At 36.8% G+C, this 27,433-nt stretch overlaps 2 protein-coding genes across 7 annotated transcripts; one reads left to right on the top strand and one right to left on the bottom strand.

Annotated features, from left to right (window-relative positions):
- The first annotated feature begins 750 nt into the window (after nucleotides 1–750).
- On the top strand, nucleotides 751–25,242 carry LOC131670374 (glutamic acid-rich protein-like). 4 transcript variants are annotated; one of them, XM_058945918.1, is made up of 12 exons: nucleotides 752–1,090; nucleotides 14,275–14,322; nucleotides 15,852–16,073; nucleotides 16,381–16,407; nucleotides 16,790–16,878; nucleotides 17,351–17,643; nucleotides 20,951–21,001; nucleotides 21,276–21,494; nucleotides 21,829–21,901; nucleotides 22,834–23,046; nucleotides 23,867–24,113; nucleotides 24,331–25,242. In XM_058945918.1, exons 1-12 carry the CDS (start codon nucleotides 1,010–1,012, stop codon nucleotides 24,904–24,906), a joined length of 2,139 nt encoding a protein of 712 aa, XP_058801901.1. In that variant the 5' UTR covers nucleotides 752–1,009; the 3' UTR covers nucleotides 24,907–25,242. The 4 variants fall into 4 exon arrangements, with proteins under 4 accessions (XP_058801903.1, XP_058801904.1, XP_058801901.1 ...); XM_058945920.1 differs by lacking the exon at nucleotides 14,275–14,322 and having other exon boundaries at nucleotides 751–1,090; XM_058945919.1 differs by lacking the exon at nucleotides 16,381–16,407.
- Nucleotides 25,243–25,386: 144 nt separating this feature from the next.
- On the bottom strand, nucleotides 25,387–27,417 carry LOC131670376 (transmembrane protein 192). 3 transcript variants are annotated; one of them, XM_058945926.1, is made up of 4 exons: nucleotides 27,323–27,417; nucleotides 26,520–26,660; nucleotides 26,048–26,444; nucleotides 25,387–25,947 (listed from the first exon to the last, which is right to left on the bottom strand). In XM_058945926.1, exons 2-4 carry the CDS (start codon nucleotides 26,622–26,624, stop codon nucleotides 25,709–25,711), a joined length of 741 nt encoding a protein of 246 aa, XP_058801909.1. In that variant the 5' UTR covers nucleotides 26,625–26,660; nucleotides 27,323–27,417; the 3' UTR covers nucleotides 25,387–25,708. The 3 variants fall into 3 exon arrangements, with proteins under 3 accessions (XP_058801909.1, XP_058801908.1, XP_058801910.1); XM_058945925.1 differs by having other exon boundaries at nucleotides 27,079–27,409; XM_058945927.1 differs by having other exon boundaries at nucleotides 27,319–27,342.
- Nucleotides 27,418–27,433: the final 16 nt, after the last annotated feature.

Raw genomic sequence — 27,433 nt, forward strand, 5'->3', positions numbered from 1 at the left:
CACAACATACTTATTGGTCGTGAATTTTATTTTGAAAATGCACTGACACCTCTTCAAATAACAAGTTTATTGCCATTTGATTTTCCAATCGAATCAAAAAACGCGCTTCAATATTAAATGAAAAAATATTCGGGAAATTGAAAAATAAATTTTGACACATATACACTTTAACAAGTCTTGTTGAGTTTGCGCGACTAATTAATTTCTTGAAGTATACTTACGCGCGCGTATCAATATTTAAATAAGTGAATACTTCGTTGCAGTACACCATGGCCATAGCATAACTTGCAACTTAAACATAGTGATTTGACTTTTGGCATCCGTTTGAACGCTCGCTCGCGAGATGCAGACAGAGAGAAAAAGGGACAAGGTACATAAAGACTTTACGACATGTACACCGTTTTCTTCCCTCCAAATGTTAAACTTCCGAAAGTAATACGACTGTGCGTTTTTGCGACATTTCATTAATCAACTTTTACATCGTCGTATGCAGAAAGTTGATGCCGTGAGCCGTAAATAATCGCGCATAAGTACGTCAACGAAGCAAAACCGGCGCGGCGTGCGGAAACGAAAAAAGCTCGCTCGTCTCGTAACCTTAGCACGGATTCTATTTTTTTTCGCGCGCACGGTGTGGCTGCTGCATATCGGCAACAGAAAAAAAGCTAAGCGCGCGCGCGTGAGAGAGAAAGAGAGAGACAGACGCTGTCGACGCGTAGAAGATTGAAAGAGTGAGAGAGGGAGAAAAAGAGAGCCGAAGAATGAGAGGGCGTCTAAAAATGACGCAATCGAGAGACCTGGCCAACGAGCTCGGCTACCGAGCGGCCAGAACCGTACGAACTTTTACCGCGGCCGCATCTGCTTCTCTGTTGAAAGCTACCATTATCTACCTGTTTCTTTTTGTTTTCAACAGCGCGAACGACGTGGCAGCTGACCTGCTGCTGCCGATAATATTTTTTTCTCTAGCGAAATCAAGTTGTAACGTTCAGTGACTTAAAAATCAAGCAACAAGATGGTCTACGAAAGCGACTTTTACACGACCCGTCGGCCTTACTCCTCATCCAGGCCTTACGTCTCGTCGTACTCCGTGACGGTCAGTATTCTTGGTTAAATCTGTGTATTACCCCCCCCCCCCCCCTTCAAAGTAGATTTCATCTCCAACCACTGACCCAAAACCACCAACCAACCTTGTTGTCTTTTATGCTCGGCTCGCTCTTTCGGGGTCCGCCGTGGCTCAAAGTCACGTCAATGTCGTCAATTTATTTTCTTTAGAAATTATATTTTGGCAAAATCAGCAAGTTTTATTAGTGCGTTAATTGACACTTCTGAAGTTGACGAAATCTCATGACTCCACAGCCGACCTCGAGAGGAATTCTGAGAACGTCTAGGTAACTGAAGGCTGACAGTTCTTTCGAGACTAAAGCACACCTGTCAAACGTTCGAAAGTTTCGTGACCGCGCAGAGATCTTGACATTACTTATAGTGTTGTTAGCTATTGTCTTTGTGCTTGTTATATTTAATAATTAGCGTAAAAAGTTAAGAGGTGATTCATTGAATATTGGAAGTTTTCATTAATTATTGAAATTTTAGTGTTAATTAGCCGATCGCTAGTTTTACAAATAATTTAACGTTAATAGCATTTTTACGTTAATCGATTGCTAAAAATAACTTTGTAATGCGAGTATTGTTGTTTCATTATACTTCAGTTTTAAGTAAAAATCGCAGGCAAAAACAAAAAGCTCCGAAAAAAACACATCAATTTAGCTGCAATAAAATTCCAATAAAATCACCTCTTTCGTGTGTCGACTAAGGAGATACTGTCACTAACAGAACCTACACGTTATCTGACTCTGTCATTCTCAAATTCGATCTAGATTGACAACAGAAAATGAAATTCATTATTTCGCACACGCGCAATCGATGGGGTATCTGAAGTACATTTCGCCAACAAAATACACAAGAAAGTGTGGGTCAATCGATAGATCATTTTTGAGATTCAAACGAAAAATCAAACTTCCACACTTTACTCCGACTACTATGTACTGCTGCTGTTATGTTTATCTCTTAACAAACAACTTTTTTTTGGCTAATTAATAGTATTATACACCTGTTTGAGCTACAAAAAGAAATGTATGCACTCGGTGTGTGCATCGCTATGATCGTCATAAACATGTATGCATATTTTCATTAATGATTCATGTTATCCACGAATTTTCCTGGAGTGAAGGTGCTAACTCGGAAATCAAAAGAAAAAGCAATTATAAGAAAAAGAATCACATATATATAAAAAGCGTCCAACGAGAAAACTAAATATAAATTCACGGTGTCACCCGACACACATTTGTGCAAGATATACGGGCCGTCAACTTTGTAAAATCGTCTTGTGTAGCAGATACCCCCCGCCCATCCACAAAAATAGACATTCGCGAAAAATGATAAATTATTATTTTGCAAACGTGTCGTGTGCGTTGTGCTGCATGCTATATATCCACGAGAGAATCAAACAGCCCGCAAGTCCCTTTTAAATAAATAAATACGTATCTCGTCGTCGCAGACGATACAGTATATATGTATATTAATGTCTAACTCATCACTCACATTGCAAACTTGTCTCTTGATTTACACAGTGTTTCGTCACACGCTTTCTCTCTCTCTCTCTCTCTCTTACTCTCTCAACACACATGCGCGCGCGATATCTATATAGAGTTGCATTAAAGGGAAGCTACGGAAAAGGAGAGAGAGGATGGGAGACGTCAACGTCATAAACGTCACAGTCGTGACTCGCTACACGTTACTACTACTACTACACACTTACACACACATAGATGTGTATATATATATATATATATATACGATTGTCATAACAGGTGTATGTTTGTGGATTCATCCGACTTGTACCCTCAGTTAGCATAACACGCGCTACGATATCTCAACTAAAGTATGAAACCTTCGCGAATGAGGTTGACTTTAGAATATTCCGACGACGTTGCATTTGCTATATATGTTATCGTATATTTTTACGTGTGTAATTCGTTTCTTATTTATGTATTTTCACATAAACTAATTAATAAAACGAAAGAAAATACAATTATTCCTTCTCTCTTTCCCTCTCCGGAAAATATAGATTAGCAACAAAATTTTACCGAAACTACGTATAAACGTTCAAAGCGCGGGAATGACGCCACATATCAAGAGTCATTTCGGTATTCGGAGTCTGTGTCGACATAGTGCATGTCATTTTAATGGATAACTAAAAATGCTATGTCGTTCGCTACAATAACGATTTCGACGCGAGAGATTTCTTTTGTTTTACGCTCTGTAAAGTATAAAGCCTATAGAAATCAGGTCAGTATTAGTTTGCGGTTCCGATATTCGCGATAATACGGTACGAAATAAATTCAAAAAATTACAAGCATCAAGAGGTATGGATCTGTATCAATGTTTCGGTCGCTCGCGCCGTATTTCCGAAAGCGCAAAAACTTTCCAAAGCAAACAACACGCGACGACCGAAATTTCATTTTCGGAAATTCAGAATCTTTATAAATAGGGTTCGAGAGGGCAATACGAGGTCAGAAAAGAGAACCAAGCTATTCATAGGTGGCTACGTTTTGGGAGTCGCCATTTGTTCGTACACTTTGAAAATCTTGCACAGCGAAAGCTTTTTCTTCGTAATAGCGAGGATCTCTAGTACATTGCGAAGGCGGCGTGATTTATCGTGCAACGCTTGTCAAAGTCCCAAAGTCATCGGCGCGAAGTTCGAGTTCTCAAAGCCAAAGTCGAGATTCGCCACGCTGCAAATATACTCGACGAGCGCGATGCGCCTCTAACTCTCATCACATTCGCTCCCGCTTGCTCATCGCATTTTGTTTTTTGAGCTCCTCTCCGACGAGCTGCCGTACTTGATGCATTTCAATTTTACTCGAGTTCTCCCTTTAATGCCACTCCACCGTAGGTTTGTCATCAATGAGTTAGATGTTTTGAGGCTTCTCCTTTGCGCCGGACTTTGCGTTCAACGTATTCGTTCGAGGAAAACCTTCATTCCGCCAGTCGAGAGAAATTTAATTGCTATCACAATCGGCTCGTGAGCAAAGTTCATCAAAATCTGATTACGTACTTGAAAGTCTCGAAGCTATGGCAACCGGATAATTTTACTTGCGCGTAATTTCTTCATTCGATGAACGTAGCTTAGAATTTGAAACCATGTGCAATTTTAAAATATTGCTCGGCGCGAATCGTCAAAAAAAAAAACGGCATGCACAGAAAATGGGTTTGCGATAAATTTTAAACAATCCGTTATTTGTTATTTGTCGGCCTACGCCCGTCAAAACGTCAATAAATCGCGCGTGTTTATACACTTTACTCGCGCAGAGACTTTCATTTGCAGCCATCAGAATTTGACATTTTATTACGCATTCCGTTCATTGCAAGAGATATCCATGCGGAAATGCTAACGCTTATACACCCACTCGCACCAAAAATATAAGCGAAGCATATTTAAAAAACAGATTGATCACTGCAACGGACCTCTGAATTAACAGCGCAATGCTCGTCGGTAACAATGACGCAATGAGGAGAGCGAGGAAAAAGAACGGAAATCCCCAGCAAAGAACGATTAATAACATCGGCAACAGCAACGGCTCGCGCAGAAAAATATATAAATCTAAAAATTCCAAGAGGAGAATTGATGTATGTATACATGCACAAGCGAGTCGTCAGATGCGCGATGGCGTCGGCTGGATGAGTAGTGGGGCAGTAGGAATGTCGGGCGTCGGTGTTGCGTTACGCTATCCTAATTTAGACGCATGGCATATCGCGACGCCTCCTACCTCCTACCAAAAGCCCGCGGATAAATTTCAAAAAGCGCCCGCGTTGGCGCGTGACGCGCCGAAGGTGCCAAGGCTATATAGCTTGTGCGGTTTTATCGGGGAGGCCGCGCAACGTGGTATGGAGTTTGTGTGCTTGACGTGACGTCGCCACGGCATTGTTGAATGCGCCACCGAGCTCGCACAACTAAACATACCTCCTCCTCCTCCTCCGCGAGCTTGAATCGACAGTATGCGCTCTCCCTCCCTTCTCCACCTGCTAAATTTAACCGTTTGTTTATGACTTTGAGACACGACGCTGTTTTAGCGATAAATTATACAACGATAACCCGCGAGAGCTTTTTCTTTTTTATGAACGCCGGATAGATCGCTGTTCGACCGGTATATCGACGCTTTCGAATCTCTTCGCCACGAAACGTATATTCGACAATGTCAACGGAATAACGCGGAAACCTTTCTCCCCTGTTTTTTGGTTTCTTCGCTGCCCGAGAAAAATGCTATTAGATTTTCAACAAGACAAAAAAGTATCGGACAAAAAACATAATATCCATCTCCCCGGAGGCGTGCAGACGCGTGTCACAGCTTCAGCTCTTGGAATATTTTTTCGATTCTAAAAGCATATCGGATGACCGCACGGAACCAAATTTAAAATAAAATAAAAACAGCGAGAGACATACCTCGTTATTTGTGAAAGGGAAAACCTGGTAAAGCCAATGTATACATTTGCGAATTCGGACTTTCTTGTATTATGAGGAGTGGGGCTGGGGAGACGTCATCCAAAAAAGCGTTACCAGCTGCGTCAAAGAAAAGAAGATAATACGCGACAATTGAAAAAAGCCAGCAAGAGTGAGAGACGTTGAAATTGAACGGCAAACGCGACTCTCTCTTCAGCCAGTGTATATACGTGCTACGTTCGAGCAAGAGAGGGAAAAAAGTAGGCTATACGCGCGCATGTTTGTTGCAGCGTATTGTTCGGCGTAGCTACGGAAAAAGCTTTCGATGGCCTGGGAATACATTTGAAATTCAGCAAGCCCTTTTTTCGGGTAGACGTGGAATAGAAAAAGAAAGGAAAAAATATCGAGGTTGCGACTTGTTTTACTCGCGGAAATAAAAATGTTGAACTTTGAGAAGTGAAACCACGATTAATTACTTGACAAAATGTTTGTGGTTGAAAAAGTTTAGAATAATAAACGTATTGTTGAAAAAGAACTTATGACAAGAAAAAAAATTATATATCCTATTTACTGAAAAGTCATGATGCACGTTGACAGCTTGTTTCTCAATAAATCGGATAAAACTCACGTCTGACCATATAGTATTAATAACTACTGTTAAGCTAATAGTACAAGCAACTTATATATTTAATGCTTTTTTGGTGCTTTCAGCAATAATATATATAAATCATCATCACCACCATCGTTATCGTCATTGTCATAAAAGCTCCGATCGATATACGCCGTTAAAAGCTCCGTTATCAAACCACAAACTGTATGTCAAAGCTTTCATGTCATTTGCCTCAATCGGATATCCATCTCCCGTTCGATTCACTTGAAGAAGAGAAAAACTAAGCCTCCGGATATGACGTCTGCATCGCATTGTTATTTTTTTCCTACCCTTGCTTATATTGATATACTCGTAAAAGCTCCTGATCGAGGAGTAGCACGAGGCCACGAGAACGTACTCTCAATTCTAAGAATATTCTCGAAAATCTGTTGCTCTTTCTCGTCGCTCTCTCTCTCTCTCTCTCTCTCTTTCTCTCTCTCCTTGCTCACTCAAGCTTGCTTCTCTCTTTTCCTCGCTCGCTGGCAAAGGCGTGTAGGCCTAAAAGCGCGTGATCATACAGTAGTCGCGGAGTGGTGTGGAAGTGAAGACGTCACACCGCGAGAGAGAACTGCCGCACGCAGACAGACACGAGGATGGTCGAAAGTCACGAGGCTACGGCTATGGCTGATAATCAATCAATATCGCAGAGAGAGACTCGAGTACCATGGGACAAAGTACCATTGGTACCAAGGCCATCCCAAGTAGCCGATCCATTCACTGTTTGGGGACGTAAGCGTCAAGATCCCGAGAAGGAATTCTATCAATACATTACTATCAGGGATTCCGAGATACGCGGCAAGAATCGTGCCAAGGATGATCATTCGCGTCAACTTATCGAGGGCGGTGCCATCTCCAAGGTCGGACTCGACGCTGCATCAGAGCTCGCTCAACGTGGACTCGTTTTCGAGAAGGGAATGCTGTCGAGGAAATCCGGCAAAGAGAGACATGCCACCACTCCTGCTACTGGCAGGACCAAGATTCTTATGGCACTTCAGACGCCATCTTGGTATCGCTTCTAAGAAGAATGAGCGAGAGAGAAAGATAGAGAAAAGAGCGGAGAGGAGAGGGAAAAAGAATATGGCGGAATATTTTTGCGCTCGAGCTTCCTCGAGTCACTTGCTCTTTCAAAATATTTCCTGAACAGTTCGCTTGGTGATTCTTTTAGTTTAAATTACATTTAACGACAAATGTGCGCTTGATGTTTACGAATAACGCGTGCGACAATTTAACAGCGGAAAAGAAATAGAATTTAATTATAGAAAATTATTTCGGGGCTGACCGTCGACATTGCAAACCAAAATGGCTGATTACGACATTGGAAAAGCTCAGTTTTAACTTAATAACGTGATCAAAGACATACCGGTTTATTGCGCAATTACGACATATGAAAACGATGATAGCGAGAAGAGAAAAGAGGATTTTACTACTTCTTCAATAAAAACCGCGTAATCAGCTAGCGAGACGGCAGTGATTTTAAATCATTCTAAAATTAGGATCGAGCTGACTCAGCAGTTCGCTCCGTTCCGCTCTTTTCTCCCTCCCGTGAATTTAATGTTATTATTATCCTTATTATACATTTTTCCACGATTATGTACGCGCTCATAGTTGCTTGCATGTTCGTAGATGTCGGGTCCATAGTATCTTTGACGAGTTCCTGCGATGTAAGCGGTAGACAGGCTAGAAAAGAAAAAGCGCGAGAGATTATTCTTTGTACTTGCCCGAAATTATATTCTTTCTTTTATTCTATGCGGTGTAGCTCAAATCACTTGCATTTTTCCATAAAAATGATGATTCATTTATTGTAAAATGTTCATTTTAGCTTGCATAAATTAATTTTTGTGCTATCTGTCTTAATAACGCACTTCTTTTTGTAAAACCTATTATATAACTTCCCTGTTCGTTATCACGAAAGCGTGTCGTTCTTAAAATGTCGATTATGTGGTGGAGTTATAATGTAAGCGTAGAATATAAACTTTACCTTACAATAAAATCATCTATACTTTCAACGGAAATTTCCATTTTTCAAAGATACCTCACAAATTATCCATCATATGAACCTTTTAATCCCGGAATACATCATGGAAAATCCTTTCAGTTAAATATGCCATAACGCTTTCCATTGGTTCATGGAGGAAAAGCATCTATTAAATATTATTGTGATATACTATAAACATTATTTATGCCATTGCAACTGTGAATCCCCTAATAAAATTCAAACAGAACAAATCGATACACCAATGCCATAAAAAGTATTAAAAAGCAAATATATAGCTTTTTACGTTTGTTATGCTTTATTCCCCGTTGGAATAGTTGCACGAGAGACTAGAGTCAAGGTGTCGCCGTATCACGTGCAATTCGCATTAGCCGACGGGTAAATTGTGGTCGTGGGCTGTCGCGTCGTAGCTTCATTTTTACGCCCCCGTAATAGTATGTTTAATGTCTCACGCAGGCACTTCGACCTACTTCCACTTTGACGTCGTTGCTGTCGTCGTCGGTGGATTTTCTGCAGCTTGTTAGGGAACGAGTAGAAAATGCGCACGCGACAAGCTCTGTATTTTTATTCCGTTCTCGACGCCTGCGAATTTCGGAATTGACGTGTCCCTCGGTAAACTGAAATTCTCGCCAACTTACGAATATTTTTTTTCTCTCGTTAAGTTTTTCCCTAATTGCGTCATGCGTAATATTTTTTTAGATTTCTCGCAAAGTAAAAAGGCGCGGACAAGCGATTGAAAATTTTAATTGGATTATTTTTAATTAATCATTGCAGGGACTTTGAAATATGTCGCGCATACAAAGTCAGGTAAAACAAAGATAATTAAATTATTTAATTTGTTGCTGGCTTTGAGCTTAATTACGAAAGAACAAACAATAAAAAGAAACAACTCAAATAACATTCTACGCTCATGACAGGGGTTATACGGTGCATATCGACGTAAGTGATAAAACATTCGGAAATAAAAAGCGTCAAGCGGAATATCCTTTGATTAATGTGTATTCGATTATTCATAGAATACATATAAAAACATGCTAAGTCATTAAAATCGTTGAAAGCTTTTAATGCAGTCGGCATCATGTGCAATTCAAGCAATAAATCTCCATTATGTCAAACACAATTAGTTCGATTTCGTACTTTTCTTGGATACAATGCGCGCTCGTAGTAATTGTATTTTGAACCCTCCCCTTCCCTTTCGCACTCTCTCCTCCCCCTTCCCACGGCTTTGAAACCAGAAGCAAGCGACAGCCAAACGCAACAAATTCTGTATGCACTGCTGCTGTTGCAAGCCAGCAACAAAACAAAACATCAAAGGCACGCGGCGTGCTCACGTAAGCTATTTATGCAGTGCGAATCCTTGCCCTTCGTGTATACGAATTTACAACGAGAGAATAAGCGTAAAAAAAATACATGTACATGCTGCGAGTTTTTTATTCACACACCGCCGCCAGCACAACAAAAAGAAAGGCAGTTTTATAGCTTTAGATTTGCATGTAGTTTGAAACAAGCAAATATGTGTTACATTTATTACATAAAATACTACGGTAGAAGCCAGGCATTTTAATCTTGATACTTGCAAGCTGAAATGATATTGAAGAAAAGTCGGAGAAAGCTCTTCCAATGAATTTACTCAGTAATAAACAATGACGAAGAGGGTACTACCGAAAACTAAAGAAAAAACCCAGAGAACGCACCTTCCTCCATGAAAGCACGTGTACATTAATTTGCAAAAAAAAAGAAAGAAAAAAAATAAGAGTGACAAGCGCGATGACGACGTGCACACCGAGTCACAGAGCACACTTACACAATGCAATTTTATATGCGCTACGTGCACGAATGTAGGTATGTATACATATATAAATACAGCAGCTCTCTCTCTCTCTCTCTCGAGTGATGCGTATGCATATATGCATTTTCGTGCGCGCTCGTCCCGTCTCTATCTATCTTTTTTTTCCCATCCTCATACATTTACACACATATGCAATTTATATATATATGTGTGTACGAAAGCGTAGCGCCTAAGCGAAACGCATATCCGGTTGGCGTGCTCTTGGCAGGAGCGATAGTAGCTCGAAAGCTTTCCTCCGTACACATCTACGTGCATGTTATATATGTATGTATATGTCGATGTAAACTATACATATATATATATAGAGTTATTTATCGAATGAATGAGTAGACGCGCGTGTTGTTGTTGGCCCACCCATCTCCGTAAGTTGTGTGTCTATTAAGTAAACATCTATATAGGTTCCCCTTGGTACCATAAAACAATTTTTAAATAAGCTCGCTGAACATTTTTAGGCATACTTACTCTATCGTATTTAATTTCTTTGATTCGCAGACACAGACAATTTTTTTCTTTTCTTCGTGCTTTACTATATGTTTACTTTTCATCCATCCGAAATTGACTAACATTCATTGTTATAGCATTCATACTTCGCGTTCCTCTGTCCTCGCTATAACATCCTTCTCTGTGTACATATGCGACAAAGGTATCATCTTCGGACACGTGCATTTCCATATTTTACTTTTCGAAAGGAAAAAAGTTCTGTTTAACACAGCGCAAATGTGACAAAGTGCGCGTAGAAAATGCTCATATGCGCGTGCTATGTGATCGCGCAAAAGGAAGCTAGCGTACGCCTCAACTAGGATCCGAAACGGTTAAATGGCCGATTTGATTGCGGAAAAAGGGTAAAGGATCGTTTGGCCAGGGACCACGCCAGGGAATCGTATAAGTCAGTGTGCGAAATTCCGTATTTGACGGCTAAACCCGCAATTTATGATCCTTTTCATTACATTAAATTTCAACAAAAGTTGATTCAATTTTTTTTATGTTTATCAAAAGTGATGCAGTCAATAATTTAATTAAGTAGCACATGACGAGTATAATCAGAAGCAGTCCTAAAAATATTATTTCGCAAGTTAATTGATGGTTTTATTTTTAATGTTCATTTCTTAACTATCACAAGTAATTTTAATGTAGTAGCTTGTTTGCATCGATAATACATCATTAATTGAAGCAGCCAGTAGCAAGTGAAGCTAGGTAATTGTAGACTAATGTCCATATAGCACAGAGTACCGTACACTAACATTCCCCTCCACCTTCCCCCAAGTAATGTCATATAAACCTCCAGCCATATCCAGCTAATAAAAGCATGCGAGCAAATCCGCTAAAAAGGCAATAAATTGAACAAAAGACAAACAAAACAAAGAGACCACCTCTCACGAACGAAAAAACGCATACCTACCTTCGTGTGTGAGCGCCCGAACCGCATGATTGACTAAAAGAAAACACATTTAAAACACCAAATGAAGCAAGCATTCAGGAGAGAACTGAGCTCGCCTCTGTGTTATTGTTGAATGAATCGCAGACGCCCCGGCACTACGTGGTGCGCGACTACCCGGGTGTGAGATCGGCCCAGGAGCAGTACAGCTACTCGTACACAAACACCTCGGACACGTCGAGCAGCAGCCGCGACCCTTACGGTCGCCCGCAACGCTCGAGCTACACCAGTGAGAGCACTGTCAAACGTGAGAGCGGCCCGTACGGCAATTACAGCACCGAGCGCAGCTCAAGGACATCAACCGGCGGTGGCGGACCTGGTGGTTATCATTCGTCCTACGAGACTCATACCAGCGGCAGACTTCCTGGTGGCACTACTTACCGTCACTTCTCCTACCGCATTTAATCTCGGAAACAACAACCAAACCCACTACTTGCAAACCCTTGTTTACCGTAGAATGCAAAACCACGCAAAAAAATGTATTATGTATGATGTTGATTAACCACCATTTATAGTAACTCTTTTTCTTGATGTTTCTCGATCCAACGTTTAGAAATGCCAAAATAATCTAAAATCAATAACTCAACTTTTGTCTCTGCGCGAGAGTAGTTTGTTCGGTCGGTCGACGCCGTAAGAAGCGTAAGAAGTTACGCGAAATTTAAGATTGTCTGGGTAAAGAAAATAAAAAATAGCTGTCATTTGCGATCGGACTACAAGGGAATAATCATAGAAAATAGCCTCATGCCTAGCGCGTCGCCTCAGAGATCAAAGTGACGTCCTATCATTCACGATTGAGGATCGGATTCATAGAGTTAGACAAAGTCACGCTTTTCCGCAATGAATATAACAGCTTACTCGCGGGTGCATAGCTCAAATTCCTTTAGGCCAAACTTTCCCTTTGACTCGCGCGAAATACCCTATCCCTGCCCGAATATTTATCTCTTCTTCGAGTTTATTTACCCGAAATAAGAGCTCGCCTCTCTCTCTCTCTCTCTCTCTCTCTCTCTCTGTCTCTCTCTTTCTCTTTCTCTTCCGCGCATAGTTTAGCATAGCATTTCATTTTTTTTTGTTTATTTATGTAAGTTCGGCATTTCTATTTGCACTTTACTCTTCTACGCGTTCGCCTTGTTTTTTTTTATTTTGTGCATTCATTTTTTTGTAAACAACAAATACTTTATCCTTGGCTCGTTTATTCGCAATGTTGCAATATGCTGCTGTGCTAATTTTGCATTAGACGCGACATCGACGAGCTTGAACTTCGTAATATGTCGGTAATGAAGCGAAAATGAGAGGGGAATTTTCGCCACGCGGCCGTTTAACTTGCAGAGCTTCGATGTATTGTATGCGCTTTAGACGATTAACGAGGCGACAAGCCGTATAATTAACGACCGCGATAACGCATGCGTGTAGTCCCGCGCGTCAATGTTCATCTTGTTGTTTTGCGTCGAAGCCTTGCCAAGACTTTGTGCGATACAGATACATACACGCACCGACAACAATATATTTTATAAACACGCACTGTACAGCAGAGAGCTTTTTATGTATGGTCTTTTCACGTTGGAAAATATATAAATGTATCTCGTATAAAAAATCGTCATTCATTTGTAGTCCACGATCCATTCTCCAAAATCATTTTCCCCACTCTATCGTGTGCCTCTCTCTCTCTCTTTCTCTCTCTCTCTCTCTCTCTCTCTCGCTCCGTATGCTATGTCAATTTACCATTTCTACTTTACGGAGAATCACTTTTAAATATTTGATTAAAAACTATTGCAGAGCTTTGTTTTCATTCCATTATTAAATACAGCATATCGGGGTAGATGTTTAATTAATAATATATAAATAAATGTGTACATGAAATAACAAAATGCATCGTTGATATTGTTACGAATATATGTGCTTCATAAATTTTTGGCAAAAAAAATACAAGATTACCTCATGAGGCGCTGCACTAAAGTCGACTTGTGCTCTGTTTGTACAAAGTCCATTAATCCTCAGCGAAATAAATCCGGAAATGAAAATACTTTGGAAGAGAGTTTCGTAATTACAAGGCGGTAGAAGTTGAGAGAGTTCGGAGTAGGGCCGGTTTGACAAAAAACCAAAAATTCTAATTACATGCACATAAGTACGGAGCATTAATTGAAATTTCACAGTGACTCTGATCTTGGATTAAAACTTTTGCACCAGCAAAGCGGGATAAAAAGAAAGAAATGAACAGAGAAGGCTACTACTGCAAAGGCCCGAGTAAGCGGCTGGAAAATCACCCTCTTTTATCTCTCGTTGCAGTCAAGAGAAAGAATGCGCCGAGCCAGAAAATCACTAACAGAAAATTAACTTGACTACGCACCTATATAGACGCGAGACACACAACGGGGAAATTGGCCAGCCGCGGTTTATTATTAGAGAGCTCCTCCAAAAGAGAAAACTCTCTCCCTGCCGAAAGACGCCCAGCCGAAAAAGCGCGCTTTCTGCACGCTGCTATTTCTGCTATAAAAAGCCAACGCACACGCGAATGAAATAATACGACGTGAATAAAAACGCACGCGCACGCATACGCACACGCACACACACACACACACACAAATGCATGCCCAGCCAATCATTCTCTCTTATTCATCGCCACGTCATCAGCGAGCCCAGAGACATGTTCATCATACTCGCTTCAAATCAGAAAAATATTTATTTATTTGTATGAATTGACAGTCCCAGAGGTCGTATAATTATTGTTTGTATGTATTGTTCTTTTGGCATCCGATATTGTGCGTGCTTGCCCAACTACCAACTCCCCGACGTCGTCGATGGGTACCTGAACGACTGTATTATTACGTTTTGCAACTATAAAAAAATAAAACAAAAGCCCATTCTACAAGGCCCATTCTACTTATATGATCCCGTTCGTGTATTCGTGAGTACTATGTTGATTGTTGAATAACTTAGAATCACAAGTGAAATAAGTCTCATTGTTTAGTTCTGTAATTTTTATTTAATTTTAAGGCCGAACATTAAAATTTTTATTTTTCACTCATGTGATGTTATCCAAGCCATTATCGTTTTATAGGCTATTCTTTGTTTATTTTTTCTTTGCACAATTTCCAAATATCACAAATAAAATATCTCACATATAGGAGCTTATTTCATTCAGATACTGAGCTGTTCACTCTCGAATAGCATTCCCTTTCCACAATCTCAATTTTCTACTAATTCATTAAAAGGCAAAACGTATAACTCACTTTTAACAAAAAATTCGCTGTACCAAAGCTTTTTCGTTATTATTCTACTTTTTTCTCTAGTGCAAAGAGGCTGCGTATTCTGCTGATGCTGCTGCTGCTTTTTTGAATTTTTTCCTTCTTTACGCGATCCTCGCGTGGCAAGCTTGATTTAAAAAAAAATGCTTAGAGAGCCACAAACGACATAATGAAAAGATATACGTCGAGCTGATGCCGAAGGAATCGCGAAGGAGAAAAAGATATCGCATTAAAATTTTGCAAACTGCGCGTTTCATTTAATTAAATTCCAGAATTCATTAGCCTTTCTTATTAAGTTCACTACGAATCAAAGTAATCTTACTTGCGAAGCTATCAAGACTACGAGCGTTGTTAACAAGTAGTAATAAAACTGCTTTAGAATTTTTGCGCCGAGTCTATATAATTCATTCAACAGAAAACCTTGAAAGAACAAAGATATGAATTAACGTTTGTAGCTCGGACTTGGCAAAATAGTCGTTAGGTCTCTATTTATAGACTCTTTCGGTCACTCGGTAGTAATGAACGAGAGAGCCATTCACGCTGTTTATTTCATAATCGTTTGCCATCGTGCGAGCAATTAATAGTTTATTGCTGAAATTGCTCAATTCCTTAAAATTAACTTTTCACGTTGGACATTGCACAATTGGCAAAATGTATCAAGTTTCAGAAAGTATGATATCACAGATTTGTCGCCGCCACACAAGTGTTATTTATAGAATTTCTAGGAGCTTATAACTATCTAACAAAATAGCATTTTTTCTCTCGGCTAGTTCTTTCACTAGCTCATTAATTATTCCTAGTTTGCAAGAAAAAAAGATGAGAAGACAAGCTTAGTCGTTCGCGATTCCTCAAAGAGAAGCTCCAAGCTTAAAAGCAACCGAGGAAAAAAGCTCTCTTATCGGGCTCCGATCTCCATGCAAAAATATGGAGAGCCTTCTGCCACTGCAGTGCATAATCACTCTTCCGCTTTTCTGCTCACCCAATGAAAGAAAACAAAAGAATTGAGAGCGCACTAAAAAGAAGAAAGCATCACCGCCGAAATAGTTATACACAACGCGAATACGATATAAGTCCAATAAATCACGAATGGGAATGAACTTTTTTTATGATTAAATCAAATATAGAACGCGACTGCAGATATAGACGCTGAAAAAAAGAAAGCACACGAAAAAAAAATGTTTGTATGTAGGTGAGAACGATACCTCACATACCGTACGTGGGCCATAGGAAACTCGTTTCCATAGTACACACACCGGTGCGCATTTACCATGCTGGCACGTACCTGCCACTTAAGATACACTCGCGCGTCAGGCCCAGCATCATAGCGGCAGAGCTCAACAGGATACGCTACCTCACCAGACCCTCGTCAAAATCCTACCTCGAGGATTACCTGCAATCCAGGGATTACATTGTGAGTCGACATTCGTCGTTATTGTTTTTTGGTTTTTTGCTTTATTTGCACTGTGATTCTTTCACACGGCAAGCCTTCTTTTCTTTTCTTATTAGATCTCCGAGATAGGAGAACAAAAAATTAATTAAACTTTTAGAGTTGAGAATGAAAAAGCTTCTTTTGCTTAGTGCATTAGTTCGAGCGATTGAGATGGTAGTTGATTTCAATTAAATTAATTGCTTTTCAAGTAGAATCACGCTTTTTGCACAATTATTCTTGCTATTAATTTGTTGTATGAATAGCTCTCAAGATACGACGTTATTTTCAGAGATACTTAAAGTCTGTGTACTACAAGGTAATGTTTTTATATAAATTGGAAATCAATTAAAAACAGCAAAACACATTAATCAACAATTTTCGATAATCAACTTATAGTCCAATACACATACACACACTAAAATTTCATCGAAAATCCACATCATGTAGCTGTTAATCTGCCTTATCGAGAATGTATATAAAATTGTTATATAAAAATTACTATAAAACTATTGCATATTGCCAATTTCATTACTGCGCCCATGAATAATCATTTTTTAAGCAATTATATCATTTACATTTGAAAAATAAAATTTATCGAAAACATTGGAATTGTAATATGTGTGTAGTTTGCAAAAATTCATCGAGCTTCATATTACTGAATATTAATGAGAAAAAATTAAAGGCAAAATTATCTTTAGGACTTCGACGATGAGGCAAAAGATATCCGCGCCAGAACAGACAAACTTCTTCGCAAAGTTCACGTTTATGTACCCCGACCAACACTCAGGTAAACATCGTTTTTACGTCAATTTTACTTCTCAATAATCAGGTGTGCAACCCACTGTTATTCCGCAATAATGAACTCTTAATTTATTCAGACGCGTGATATTTAAGTAAATATTTTTAGTAACCATTGTAATGGACTTAAAAATCTGAAATAGAGCAAGCAAACGTCAGAGATCGTCTTCCAAAGGATTTTGTTAAGTCCATCTATTTTTGTACGTTTCCGGTCGACTAGAAATAAGCACGGTTATTATTGATGAGTGAGCTTTTGATCGAACGAAAACAAATACATGACTTCATTATTAAAACCATCACTGCTCCGAAACCGCTGTTCAGCTAAAGCAACTTATTATTGATTACTTAATGGACCATTAATCTGAAAGCACAAAGATCTATATTTATAACCAAGACTTCAAAAGAAAAAAAGATTATGATAAAATGCTCGTAAAAATGAACAAAATACTGATAACTTTTAGCGACTACGAAGGCGAAACCATCCCAGAACGTCTTCGCAGCGACGACTACGTGCGCCGTATAATAAACGCGAAGAACACGCGCAAAGAGATCGAGAGTTTGCCATGGTACTCGACTCCAGCTAAACGAGATATTGGACCTGGTCATCTTGCGTGCATCAAGTATGCTGGTGGTAGGCCCCAACCAAAACGTAAACCCTACTACACGGTAAGCGATCTTGTACCTGGTGATGTCAAGACCGACGTCAAGCTTATGAGCTACTACTCGAAGAATCGCAAGGCCGCCGAAGATGCTTGTGAGTATATGTTCCGAATTTTCTTTTTTTCTTCTTCTTCGCAACGCGCGGTTTATTTTTTACTCTCCTCACATCACTCCTTTTATCTTGATTCACCATCTATGATTGTTTAATGTTTTTTCTTCTTGGTCGTCGGAGTATCTCTGTTACACTTTCTACAAAGTTTTTTTTTTAATCTTGAGATTTGGCAGTTCTCTGCATTATTTGAGCATGAACTTACTTCGTTGTGGTTGTGATGTTGAGTGCTCTTTCTTTATTTTTAAAATTATAAAAATTTATTCAATGAAATAGGTTCACGCTAGTTTTCTTTTTACTAGCTCTCGTACACATATAAGTCTTAGATACAAAAAAGGCGGCCTTGAGACGTCGTCGTGTGATGCATTTTTTTTTTGTTTTTTGTTTTCTACGATATTTTTACTTTATTTTTCATTGTTTTTTACTCTATTACACATATTCCTATCTCACATGTTTATTTTTTGAAGAAATTTTTGTTTCCTTTTTGTTTCGTTGTTTTTTTTCCTTGTGTATGTGGCCAGTGTATTATTTTATAATTTTTTTTCTTTCTTTTTCTGTTATGTTTATCTTTGTTACTTTTCTGGCACTTGTCTTTAACAAATATTAAACTTCAAAGCAAAAGACATTAAAAATTAAATAAAAAGAGGAAAAAGCAAAATTTTGAATAGATCGAAAGAAAAAATAATCAATCGGACAGAAAAATGAAAAAAGCTGACCAAAGAGAGCACAATTGGCGGACACACTGGACATACGCAAGACAGTATCATATACAAAATTAAACAGAGAGCTAGAAAAGGTCGGGGCGCGCAGGCACAAATAAATGATGATAGAGAGAGCGTGGCTACGAGCACGACGGTTTTTTCTCCACGTTTCAGGCGGCAAGCCAATCTCCAAGCAAGCAACTGGTTGGAGAGTTCGCGTTCCCGAGCTGTACGAGGATCCCACTAAAGCAAAAAAATCTGGGGAAGAGGATACCGAGCAGGAGGACTGAGACCAAAAATATTTAACATCAATCGAACGTCACTTTTCAAACCCCGTCCGACCCCCCCCCCTTATCTCTCTTATTTAAAAAACCCCCACCTATAGTCCAGCCCAAAAAACTACCCATGAACGCGTACTAGCCACCATTCTTTCTTTACTCTTCACACTGACCAATTCATTTCTTTACTTTATTTTTTTCTCAGTTGCAAATAGACAATCTGTTGTTTATATTTTATTTTACGATTCTTGCGATTCTCACTGATAGATTTTCTTGTATAATATTTTTACATACAATAGGCATATGCATACGCACATTAGAAAAGTATGCATGAACATATAGGACAAAAGCTGACATTGATCACGACATACATTAAACAGAAATGTTTTATGAGCGATAGAAAATTTTGTTACACATAATACGACGACGTTACATATATATAAATAATCCACGTTATTACTTTCAATCATGAATTTCAACTAATTCATACTATAATTCTACAGTAGAGCTTGTTATTTTAATTTTCAACTGCGCGGACATACTTTTTACACAGAATCTTTGCTTGCATTAATTTGCCAACATTTGAATTTCATCTGTAAAATTATTATTTAAAGGGTGATGAAAAAAATTTCAAAACTAAGATCATCTTCACCGAACGAAACACATGAAACATTGTACACGACTCGGAACGAACACATTTAGGCAATTATACTAAAAGAAATAAACAAATATATTTTGAGATAATATTCTCTTGATCTTACTGTACATTCCCAGTAAATGTTATAAATCCTGTAAATATTCCTTATATAGATTTGAGGTAAGATTATTTAGTGCGTGATGCTTTAAACATCTAACGAGTACTTCCATCTCGAGTGCAAGAGGTAGAATACCATATATATATACTTAAAATTAAATATCTTTTCAAGATCATACAAAAAATTTATATTGAAAATAATTTATGTATGAAACATACAGTTTTTCTTTGCATAAAATCGAAGATAAAAAACATTTATAAATGAAGTGTTTATTAAAGATTATTAATTTTTGCTGTAAATATAAAGAACAATTTTCACTTTTATTCTCTTTCTGAATCTGTGTATTGTTTTTATAAAGATTGCAAATCGAAGTTACTCAGGCTCTGTTTTTCATTTTTTTAGTGAAATTACTTTTAAAATAATGTATACATTATAAAAAGTCTTTTCACGGTGAATAGCTTTTTTATTTATAGCACTCACATACCTTTATACTTAAAACTCTGCACTCGAGAGAGTTGAGCAAAGATTATATTCCCTATAACAAAAACAAAGTCCCAAATATATGTCAATGATTTCACAAAAAATTAAAGGACTCCGCTTAAAGATAGTTTCATTTTTATTTCAATAAAGGGCTAAATTGCTCTTTTTCTCGCTTGTCACATATGCCTCATTTACTTTTAAAATTCATTTACATGATCCACTCATAGTTTGTATACGAAACTCGTATATATATCACCGAACTTCCCCACCATTCTCGGCATACACGCCATCCTTTCCACACGCGACGAGAAACCAAAACTTCATCATGTCTACGTTTACATCGTAATTCAGTTAATATATATGCAAATGTTCGCAATGTCAGCATTCTTAACTTATATTCATCAAATTTAACCAGCTCTCACTGTCACGTCATTTAGCCGTTTGTGTATTTCGTATTTTTATTCCATAAAAAAGTACAAAAAGAAAATGATTACGTGAAGGTTGTACAAATTTAAAAAAAGTTGTAAATAAATATATAGAGTGCTACCTTCATAAATAAAATACTATATTTTTCGAAAAATATACCTTATTTTCTGATTTCAAAGCTTTCGTTTCAAAAAAATCTAATTTTCTTTCAATTTTACGTATTTAACTTGTTCGCTATACATTAACATCAACTGTGATAAACCAAGTTTTTATAGAAATTTATTTTTTACGCATTATTGTCTTAGCAAAAATACTATTTTAATGCTTTACTTAAAACAATAACAGAGCAACAATTTTCTTAAATAATTTTTTGTCATATTTTTTTAAATTTTGTCATAGTGCCAATATATGTTCTGCGTAGAGTACCCGCTAAAGAAAATTATAATGGTTAGTACCAAAAATTTTGCAATCGCATTTTCGAAAAGCTTCTATGCTTTCTGCTTCGATTATAAAAGATAATGATTCATTTAAAAGAAAACTTAAGAATAAATTATTTTGTCCACACAAATATATTAAAAATGAATGCAGTGCAAGTTGTTAATTACGTTTTCCCTGTGAACTGTTAATATTCCCAGTGTGCTTATGTGTTTAGCGCCTGCTCCTACCATAGTTGATTGGAATCATGAGGTCGAGCACGAAAAAAGTGAGTATTGTCTGCTATTTCAACTATAATATCAATACTTAAAAAGCTGACTTGTAAGAAGTAATATTTTCGTACTCGTTCAAATTAATCAAAAGCAATTATCTGCCGTGAAAGTATTTCAAAGTATAATGCAAGTATTGTTATCCTCAATAAAATGTATCAGAATATTCAGTACCCGCTTGCTTCCTTTTCTTAATGTACATGAGTGCAGCGACAATACAACGTTGTCGTATGTTGTTTATCTTCACATTTGTGTATAATGTTCGTAAACTAGAAACGTCCGAACAGCCGATACAACAAAGGAATGAGCACGTTGTAAAATCCAAAGTCAAACCCCAAGTTGAGGTCGATGTTGAAGTTGAAGTTGTGCAACCAGAGCCGGAAATTGAAACAGTTGAAGTGAAAATTCCCGCGAAGAAAAAGAAAGAAAAGAAAGTGACTATTGAGGAAAACAATGATGACGATATGGAGGCTCAGTACGACGAAGATGGCGGTATGTATTGATGTCCGGTTCGTTGTGTCAATATGGATACGTTTTATTCATATGATTCTACTCACCCCTTTTGTTTATCCATTTTTATTCTTTATGTTTCTCCTATATTTGTTATAATTTTATGATGTATCGTTTCTTTCAAGTTTTTCCATTTGTCATTTCATTCATATCATTTCATTTTCAATTATTCTATAAGATTCGGCACAATCAGAATACTGAAGGTTTTTCAAAAATATTTATTCTATATTTTTTAATGATTCAGATTTGTATAGAAAATTATAAATCTACAGAATTCATAAAAATCAAGTTATTCAAATGTTCTTTTTCATTTCAGTGAAGAAAGTTCCGGATGATGATACGATACAGAAAGTTCAAGAGTACCTGAATAAGAAGGCTGCTGAAAAAAAGTAATTAATCTTGTATGCTCATAATTACCATGCATGATTCACTTGAAATAAGCACGATGATTTTATCCTATGCTACTGCTTTCAGCATTTGCATTTAAAAAATAGGGTGTTATTTGGCTTTGAAAAATATTCATAAAATATGTAATTAGATTTTTGTACGTAATCGATCTTCTATTCCCGCTTGAAGTCTAGGTAGTTTAAATAACTACATTTTTTTTTAATTTTAACATCTACGTTATTAAATTTTTGAATAATTGGAAATAGTAATTTGCAAATATTTGAAAAACGCACAAAAAATGATAAATGCCAAACACTTAAATTATATGCTTGCAGACTGTGGATAAGTAAACAAACTTTAAGAGTGGTAAAATTACCTTTTATCTATTTTACCTTTGTATTCAATTACTTTTAATTAACCCTCTGCCTTAAGCTGGCTTGTTGACTCTCCCCTTTTCGATACGGAGCTTTTTATCCAGCTTCCTACTCGCACTTTAACACAAACACTGGAGAGTCTTAAACGTTTGCGAAGGAAGAAATTAGAAGCATACAGGTAATATATAATGTTAAGCTCCAATTTAAAACCTAAAATTCTTAATTAGTTGTAAAAACAGTAACAACTTTTGAACATTTTTTAATTATCCAATTATTGTCTTAAGATTACCTGCTAACACATTATATGTACCCTATGTTTCTATTGTTCGACAAATATCATTTGATGTATCTATCGTGTAGAAAAAATGGAGGTTTTCGAAAAAGTACAGAAATATTTAACAGGACGCATCAATATTGAGTACATGAAAAAAATCCGTAATGATTACCTGCAATTCCTTGCAATCCCTGGCATGCTTAATTACATCATTATGAAGTTGATTAATTTTAATTTGATCCGAAATTTTAATTACGAATAAACGATATGCTATATATCTGCATAGACTGGAGGAAGAGAAGCGAGCCTTTGAGGAGGCTGAACGTAAACGAATCGCGGCGGAGAAGGAGACAGCCAGACTAGCTGCTCTGATGGAAGAAGAAGCCAAGCGCAACGCCGAGATGATAGAGGCGGAAAAGCGAGAGCAGGAGAGGCAAGAGATTATAAGGAAAGCTGAGGAGGCTAGAGCTGAGGCTGAGAGACTCAAGGAAGACGAGAAGTAAGAATATAACCAAGCTTCTTTTTTAGCATCAGTTGCGCACAAATATTTTAGAGGTGTTTGAAGATGAAAAGCAGTTCATGCTCTTGTGTTAGCTTTAGTAAATTGTAAAATTAAAAAAAGTTTGTTCAGCCATAAATAAATGTATTGTAGAAAAGCGAACCTCACAGAACCTTTTGTACTATATTGTGGAATATGTAAATAACTGGTAAAAAATATTTTTGTAATAAGATAAAGAAATATGATAAAAAATTGTGTTTTCACATAGAAATAGTATAGCTGTGAATAATTGTAACATCAATTTCGTTTATATTGAACATCTTATCAGTAATGTAATAAAATATGTAACATGTCTACGTATAATGACAAAGTTTATAAGCTCTTGTAAACTTTTTGATAAGTGGATATACCAATTATTTGGGCTATGATTTCAGGTTAGTAAAGCCATATTTTGGTTTCTGTGGTTAAATGTCTGTATAGATTTTTTCTGTATTATTTTTACAGTGAAATATTTATTTTAGCACTTAAGTAACATCCAGTAATAATCATTGCACAACATAATTGTAGTCTGTTATGTACTGTCATAAATATGTTTATGAATTTTAAATGTTTAAAGAGCCACGTATGTATATAAATTATTGCATTACCTCGTATAATACTTCGTATAGCGTATAAATATACAAATTTATATCACAGATCATCTTCAAACATCAATAACTTATTTTAACGTGTAAAATTGGATGTATGATAAGAGAAATGTCGAAGTCGATAAGTCATAGGTGAAATCTACTGAGAATAATAATTACGTGAAAACTTCTAGATTATTCAATGAAGCTGTCGCACAGGCCATTCAAGACGAACTCGAACGTGTTGCCAAAGAAGACGAAGAAGCAAAATTAAGACAAGAAGAAGAGGAGAGAGAGGATAGTAAAATAGCAGAAGTTGAAGGTTCCAGTGATATTGTTGCCATTGAGCAACACTCTGAAGAACACTCAGATCATGCTAATTTGTCGGATCAAGAAATCGAGGCTAAACCTTACGAACTCGACCACGACGAAGATACTCAGGTATGAATTTATTCGATTGATTGCGAAATATTTTGATCCAACAATTTTTATAACAAAATTTGGGTTATTGAGAACCGTATAATTGAAAAAAAGTTAGTATCTTATAAAAAAATTGTTATTCTTAAATACCAAAAATATTTAGAACGTTCGTTACTATTTCATGTTGAAAGAATGCTCTTAAAGCAAATTTTTTTTCAATGAAACAATTATGTTTAAGGTCGAGGAAGACGAGCCCGAAGAACAGGATATTGAGGACCCATTCGTGAATGATGAAGGTGCTGCAATACCTGCTGATGTTGACGAGCCTGTACCCGACACAACGCGAGTAAAAGAACGAGGTTGCGCAATCGATGAACCAGGATTCGACTGGTCCTCCATTGACAACGAGCCCGAAGTGGAAGAAGCTTGCGTAGATAGGCAAACACCACAAATCGAAGAAAGAGAAGAGGAAGCCGGCAGCGAACAAGCACTCGAAGAAGTCGAAATATCAAGTCGACCAGAAGCCGACGACGTTCGAATTGAGGAAGCATATGAAGCGGATGAAATGCAAGTTGAAGAGACTCAGATAATCGAGGAAACTATAGAAGAGACGCACGTGGAGGAGGAGGAGGAGGAGGAGAAGGAGGAGGAGGAGGAAGGAGAAGAAACTAAGGAGGAAAAGACGCAAGCGGCTGAGGAGGAATCCGATAATGAAAAGCAGGAGCAAGTAACGGAATTTGAGGAAGCCAAGTCTGAGGACAAAACTTCGCACGAAGTTTCGGAGGAGGAAGAGAGGGAAGAAGAAGAGGAATAAACATTTTTTCATTCGAATTATATACATCATCGCGCCAACTCGATTTTTTCTAACATCCTAATATATGAATTCGACTCTCATTGTTGTTTTACTATTTTTTCACTTATTTATTGTTCGTTAATTATATATCTTGTACTTAGGTAACTATACGATTACGTACACAAAGTAATTTTGATAGTTTATTGATACGCAGAAAACGACTTTTTTTAGCAATAAGTTTACCTTGTGAGCGGACCAAAGTGATCGGGCCTAAGAGAACTTACGATATCTTTATTGAAATGTCATCAAATGTATACTATTTAATAAAGATGTCATGAGCAATTATTTATTATATAATGTTGAATGTATTATTTATTCAAATATATATATTTAACTTGTAACTCTATTTTTATAATTTTTTTATTTACGTTATACCTCAGTTATGAAAGACACAGATGCCTCAGTACAAAACAAGTTATATTTATATAAACCAGAAATAAAGTTTCATTCATTTGGAAGAAACTAATAATACACTGATATGATTATAACTTATACAGTTCATTTTTTTTTCAAAACAATATCGCAATATATTTTAATGTAACCATCCCGGAGATAAACAATAATTTCAACTTAATTGAAATAAATGGATTATTATTAAAGTAATAACTTTTTTAATCATGATTTTTCTGTAGATATTATAATATTATTTCCATCATCTTTATTAGAAAATATTCAACAAACTTTATATAAAATCAGTATTACAGCCCAAATATTTCAGATATGAATAACAGTCTACTTATTTGTCACTTTGATCACTTAGATTTCAAACTTGCATGTTGTGTTGCTGTGATGCTAAAAGCATCATCCTATGGCTTAATTTAACATTATGATCTCTTAAATACCTAATCAGATCAGCTTGCTTTTCTAGTAGTTCAGCCAAATTCAGTCCTCTTTGGTGATAGCCTACTTCTCCTGTGTAAGAATTCTGAGTGAATGACATTAGCCATTCTTCTCGAGTAACATCTGGTGGAGGTTTTGATCGATTGAATCTCCTTACTCTTTCTATAGAAAGTAAGAAGAAATTAATGTTTACAAAATAATTTTGAAAAATTGAATATTTATATATGTTTTAAAGGATAAAATGTAATTTTTGAATACTTACTAATATAATTTATGTAAACTGGCACAATGATAATTAGCTCAAAAGTTGTGAGTAGTACAATATAATTTAATGGTGTAAACCATTGAGAAAGTTTACAATAATCTTCATAATTTGATTGGTGACTCTGATGTAAGATGACAGATAATAATAAATAAAACGTATTCCATAAGGAGGATATAAACAGTGGTGTTCTGATATGTTGATTAGTGGATTGATAGAAATCCAAATATCCACATATTCTCAGATTATGATGCCGTGATTTCACTAAATGATCTACTATCATGATGATGAGCCAATAAGCACAATGAAGATAAAGCAATATAAAGTATGTTTCACATTTTTTTGTTTCTTCTGGCCATATTGATACAAATATGATGCCTGTTATTTCTAAAGCAACCTGTAAATTCGATATAAAAATTTTACACATGTGAATTACTAAAAAATAAAGTTATATTTTATAACAACTTCTTACTCCACAAAAAAGAGGTACAGAAACCATAGGAATGGTATCTAGTTTCTTAAAACTTTCTTGTTCTTGAGAGACCAAGACTGGCTGGAGATATTCTTCATCATCCATGTTTAATGATGGATCAAAAAATACAGCTCCCTGAAACTGTAAATGGATTATAAATATATAAAGACTTTTTAACAGTATTCAAAATTAAATGTTGCTAGATATTTTTAATGCCACAAGTAATTTGTATCAATATTGTACTATTGGAAAAAAACACCAATTATTTACTGCCTACGAAGCATGACATCAGCACTAACAATATTTTATCAACTTTTATGGATTGCCAAAATGCAGGGATTTTAACTTTTTATAGATCAGAAAACTGAAATATAAATTTTGAAAATATTTTGAACTGTACATAAGTTAGAATCACAAGCACAAAAAAAAGAAACATTAATCAAACATTATCAAGCATGAAACACAATTGACTACTATTAACATTATTAATTTTCATAGGTTAAATTATTTTAAAAAACAGTAAACACGTTCAAGCACACAGCTTTTAAGAATTACTTACACTGCCAGAGGTATTTAAATGACGTGTGAGACTGACCATTCCCCGTTGAGTAACAAAGGGAAAAATTAGTTTTCAAAAATGACAAACAAACTATAATACCACATATCACTTTCTAAAAATTTGACATATACTATATTTTTATGTCAATTGTCATGTCTCACTCTATTGTTATTTCTAGTAGGTGTTTTTTATTCGTGCCAACTGTGCAAATCCCGTTTCGTATTCTTTTTTTTAATTTACCTACATTTACTTATCACAGCCACTCGCAGCTCGATCTGACAGACACAATAAATAAACTAAAAAGACATTTACGTTCTGGGAACTAGGAAGTGGGAAGGCATCTGATCGGAACTGA

Source organism: Phymastichus coffea, unplaced genomic scaffold (assembly GCF_024137745.1).
Source record: "Phymastichus coffea isolate CEN01 unplaced genomic scaffold, Cenicafe_Pcof_1.1 PCOF00109, whole genome shotgun sequence".
Lineage (NCBI taxonomy): Eukaryota > Metazoa > Arthropoda > Insecta > Hymenoptera > Eulophidae > Phymastichus > Phymastichus coffea.